This window comes from Castanea sativa, chromosome 5 (assembly GCF_040712315.1).
Source record: "Castanea sativa cultivar Marrone di Chiusa Pesio chromosome 5, ASM4071231v1".
NCBI lineage: Eukaryota > Viridiplantae > Streptophyta > Magnoliopsida > Fagales > Fagaceae > Castanea > Castanea sativa.
In genome coordinates this window covers 38,451,600-38,456,650 of record NC_134017.1, presented here as the reverse complement: position 1 = coordinate 38,456,650, position 5,051 = coordinate 38,451,600, and the positions used below count along the sequence as shown (strand labels likewise).

The window sequence follows — 5,051 nt, the reverse complement described above, 5'->3', positions numbered from 1 at the left end:
TGGCGAGGACGGCTTGATTCTGATTGTACATGGATCACCAGAGAGGAGTTGCAGCAGCTTGATCCCGCTCTTTTGGAGGCTTACTTGGATATACTTGCTACCACCTCATCTCTACCTCCTATCACCCGCACATATGAGCGTCGACAGAGGCGCCATGCTGACATAGTGAGCCTGTGGCTTGATGGAGCTTATTCTGATGTCACTTGATCCTTATGAGCTTTACTCAACGAGGTCGAGTTTCTCCCACCCTAGGAGAGTTGGTGCGGACACCACATAATAGCACATCTATGGAGATTATCTTTATCATTTATGTTATCTTTATTTGTGTTTATCTTTAGTATTGGATTAGTATTTGAGATTGTTAGGATTATCATATTAGTATTTGAGATTTTTAAGATTATCAGATTAGTATTTGAGATTGTTTAAAATTTGTTTAGGATAATTTATCTTTATCATTGTAATTCCTGGAAGCTGCATATAAAGCTCTAGATGATTTCTTTTATTTTCTACATACTACGATTATTATTATTGAGATTATTCGCAAAAATTGCATTGTGTTTGTTTGGTGGTGAATCCAAACACCTTAGGTGGGAAGCCTGAGGTCTACGGTGGGACTAATCTAGGTGAGAAGCCTAGGTTGTCCTGCATCATTATATCATAACACAACCAAACTACATCATTATATCATAACACAACCAAACTAGAAACCTCTGAAATACAGAGATCTCAAGTAATTTATTTTGCCTACATCAGCTACAAACATGTATTAATTGAGCCAAAAATTGCCACCATAATTTTTGCTTGGATTTCAATTTTCCAGTCAGAGAAAACAAATTCTACATTGCAAGAATTGAAAGTACTTAAAATACAAAAGCAAAAGAATGAAACTGCACACTAAAGCTTACTTAGTGCCAAGTATAAAGGGTAAGAAACTCACAAGTTCTGTGTGTGTGCGTGCATGAGAGAGAGAGAGAGAGAGAGAGAGAGAGAGAAATTACTATAGATATTATTATCAATATAGATATACCCCACATCTTAAAGGCATAATTCAGTAAACAGATGTTCTTCTGAAATGTTAATGAATGAACAAACAACTAACTCTTTTAGCCTAAAACTAAAGCACTCTTCAAAAATGTTACAAATACATAGCGAATTACAAAGGTAATTACCATTACCAATCCAGGGAACAAGGATAAAAAATATGGAACAGGTATAAAAATGAAAACACCTATTCAGTTTTCTTTACCTTCCTCTTCATTCGGCTAAAAGGCCCAACTGTTCGGTCCATAACATACATATAAATAACCTGGCTCCAAGATTTATATGAGTGTAAACCTTCATAATACTCAGGTGCAATCTCCTTCACCTTATACAGCTTGTTCCCAGGAATTCTAGGGAAATCATGGTGCTCGTTGTGGTACCCCACATTCCATGTCATAAGATTCAGGGGGCCATAGTAAGAATATGTCTCCTGTTCAGGGTTGAAGACATAATGCTCCGAAATGAAGTGACCAGCCATTGGGTGCATCCCACCCCCAACAAATGTGGAAAGGATCAAATAGGCAAAAGATTTCCATCCCCAAAAGTAAACCATAAATGCATCAAGGGATATCTGAATAAATGTGTTGATGAATTCCCAACAACCAGGAGGCTTTGGTTTCAGAAATAGAGGCCGGAGAGCATAGAAGAAGAGTTGCAAAATGACCCATATGCTTTTGGAAATAACATTTGTCACAAGATGAGCTTCAGTGTGACTTGGAATGTCCATATCAATGCCATCAACACCTTGGAACCGATGATGCTCAAGGTGATATTTTTGAAAGGTGACAGACATGGGTACACCAATAGGGAGGTTAGCAAAAATCCCAAGCCAACGGTTGTATACTGGGGTTGAGAAGGCAAGATTGTGGCTGAGCTCATGGATGGCCAAGAAGAGGTTGTGGTTGAGAAAAGAGCCAAAGAAGTAGGCTATTGCCAGTATCTTCAGCCAACCAGCATTCTGGAGCAAAGTTGCCGTCCATAGCTGAAGCAAAACAACCACAGCAATCTGCAACACCACAGTAACAAGGGCATGAACATAATAAAATAGCTGATATGGTATTATAAGAATGAATACACTTTAAAGTAAAATAATCACTATATAAATTCACCACTGAAAAATAAGCAAATTACTACAGGCTTTCTTAATTGGGTAGTTAACCAAATAAATAAGGTTCCGAATGTGGTCATCATCTCTTTCATAGGGTTTTTCATAGATTTTCGAAATTGCCTTCAATGCACATAAACCAATTTTGATATCCAGTAATTAAAGACACTGCCGAACATCCTATTAACATTCAACAACATTTCCAATAATCTCGCTACTTCATGTTTCTTTCTGCATACTTGTTGGGGTTAAGAGGGTGTGCGCAGGAAAGAATGTTGTAAAATTTTAACAATGCTAAAAACCAAAAACCAGCCTTTTGCTGGTCAAGTGGCTCATAAATTTCTACACAGCTTCAAAGACATAACAGAACACTTAGATGAATGCATAGGTAACATTTTCAATAATATTACCATTTTTAAGCCAAACATGATCATAAATAGACGATTACCTTCTCAAACCATATGAGAAAAGCTTCTCAGCTCCAAATCACTCGTCTAGTCTAGAGTGCTACTTGTTAAGCTTACGCTAAGTACCACATCTAGAATAAGAACAATCAGCAAACTACAAAAAGAAACTTCCAGTGCAGGTAAATGAGAGAAGTGCAGGAGTCTAACTAGGCACATAAGAGCAGATTGACTTTTGTGTTCCTCAGAAGAAAAAGAATAAACTATAAAAATATGCACACACAGAGCACTTATATTATGGAGATCTCATGAAACCCATTACAAATTTTCATAAGTTGGTGGATTCCAGAATCACTATAAACAAAAGACAGACATTGACACAGAAAACTCGATTCTAAAAACTAAACTTAATAGAGGGAAAATACCTAATAGAATGTTTTTATAGACAAGATGAAATAGTAGTTTCAGTTGACAAGTTACACACGCATCCAACGGGTTTTGAACTCACAATCTCACACTCCACATACAAGATTTCATTGGCTTAAAGACAAGATGAAATATTGACTATGAGATTAACATAATGAAGGAAAACCAAAATGCAAAACAGCAAAATTCTAAAGTTTTATTATATCTTCAACATGAAGCAAAGTCCCATTTTAGAATTTAATATTCGTTTAAAAAAGAAAAAAGAAAAAAAAAGAAGTGAAATATTGGCAATCCATTGGTTACTGGTTAGCGTGAACCAGAAATGATTTGAATTAAAACAGATCCATGCATGGCAGATGCCAAAAAGTACAACAATCATCAAGAAACTTGGAAAGTGCCACCAACCATAAATTCGCTAACAATAAAATCTCACAAAAACCCATCAAATAAAATTGTGAACAAGCACAAAGCTGATAAACAGGATTGATTAAAAAATATATATATAGAAAACCCAGAAGTCCAAATTGAAGGAGAAACTAGAAAACTCAAAGAAAAAAGAATTTACAATGCAGGTAGCAACGAATATTGAAATATGAAGCAAATGGAATGTTGAAGAAGAAGAAGAAGAACCTTGAAGAGAGCAAAGGGGTCAGGACCAAAAAGATCCTTGATCTGAGGGTACTGAGAGAGAATCTGGCGGCGCCTGCTAGCGTGGGGTTCATCTGTGTACGACCAGAAAAAGTCAGTCGCCATTACTCCTTCACCTTCCACTCTCTCTTCCCCTCTGCCTCCCATCTCTCTCTCTCTCTCTCTCTCTAGACCTAGTATTGTATTTCAAAAGAAACCAACAAAGAATGCGAACGTGAGAATGATCTGTGCCTGTACTAAAAAATTGGAAACAGCGTTAACTTATGTTACCTTTGTTTGGATCTCATTGGCGGTCATCCCCGGTTTTAGTTTTACAGCTATGCAAGCAGCAGAGCTCATACATCCCACTCTCTTTAGTTTGGGATATTTTTTTTTTAAAACTCAAATTGTAATTTCCACCCTAAAGTTTGAGTGTCATTTCGATTTTTGTCCATTAACTTTTACAATTTTGGATTTCTATCTCTAAAGTCAACACTTTAATGTGGCGTTTGGTACAGGGAATCCACATTACTCTCGTCATCCAGATTCCTAGGAATGTGATTCCTAGGAATCACATTCCTAAGAATGTAGCTATTCCTGTGTTTGGTTTCATTGGGAATATTTTAAGATTCCTAGGAATGTGAGATGATAATATTTGGTTTATTCCCAGGAATCTTAAATGAATTATTTATTTTTCCTATTCTATCCTTAGATTTGAATGTGAATTATCAAGTCCTTAAAAAAAAAAATCTTCATCTAAATAAATAATGAAAAACCAAATATAAATTATTAATTATGAAAAATTCATTAAAATTATAGTCTAAACATTTCAAAATGACAGGTACAATACAAAAATAACTATATAAATTCTCAAATGCTTTTATTCTTAATAATAATTTTAAAAGAATTTAATCCATAATAATTTGTTTTATATTTGATCTTAATTGCTTAAATGATAATGAAAAAATGGTTAAAATTGTCAATTTATAAAAAATACAATTTCCTTTAAGCTTGGGAATCTGGATTCCCACCTGTTTTAAAGGGAATCCACATTCCTACTGAGAGGGGAATCCACATTCCCCTGGCATCTGATTCCTTAGCGTGATTTGTAACCAAACATGGGAATCTTTAAACATTCCTGGGAATCCTAAAACATTACCCCATACCAAACGCCACATAAAAGTTTCATTTTGAAACCATCCTTTTTATTTTTTATTTTTTGAAACAACCACACACAATTTTTTTTTTGATTCTAACGTAAAAGTACACTATAAACTTTACTTAAAATTCATAGTAACTTTTTGTTCATACCAGATGCTACATATCAAATAGGCCTACAATCTTTATCGTGAATTCAAATATAAGTACAAGTTATTTTTTTCTAAATAAACACAAGTTATTCAATATATGTGTTGAAAAAATTATATACTTTACTAGAGGTCATATAG

At 34.9% G+C, this 5,051-nt stretch overlaps 1 protein-coding gene across 2 annotated transcripts; it reads right to left on the bottom strand.

The window, feature by feature from the left end:
* Nucleotides 1-984: 984 nt before the first annotated feature.
* Nucleotides 985-3,956, bottom strand: LOC142633303 (sphingolipid delta(4)-desaturase DES1-like). 2 transcript variants are annotated; one of them, XM_075807514.1, is made up of 3 exons: nucleotides 3,895-3,956; nucleotides 3,607-3,797; nucleotides 985-2,047 (listed from the first exon to the last, which is right to left on the bottom strand). In XM_075807514.1, exons 2-3 carry the CDS (start codon nucleotides 3,769-3,771, stop codon nucleotides 1,229-1,231), a joined length of 984 nt encoding a protein of 327 aa, XP_075663629.1. In that variant the 5' UTR covers nucleotides 3,772-3,797; nucleotides 3,895-3,956; the 3' UTR covers nucleotides 985-1,228. The 2 variants fall into 2 exon arrangements, with proteins under 2 accessions (XP_075663629.1, XP_075663628.1); XM_075807513.1 differs by lacking the exon at nucleotides 3,895-3,956 and having other exon boundaries at nucleotides 3,607-3,879.
* Nucleotides 3,957-5,051: the final 1,095 nt, after the last annotated feature.

Excerpts from the sequence above, each read along its gene's own strand:
- LOC142633303 (XM_075807514.1), bottom strand. The coding sequence starts at position 3,771 with ATGGGAGGCAGAGGGGAAGAGAGAGTGGAAGGTGAAGGAGTAATGGCG. Across the intron at positions 2,048-3,606 it reads ACCCCTTTGCTCTCTTCAAG|ATTGCTGTGGTTGTTTTGCT; the intron begins GTTCTTCTTCTT and ends GTGGTGTTGCAG.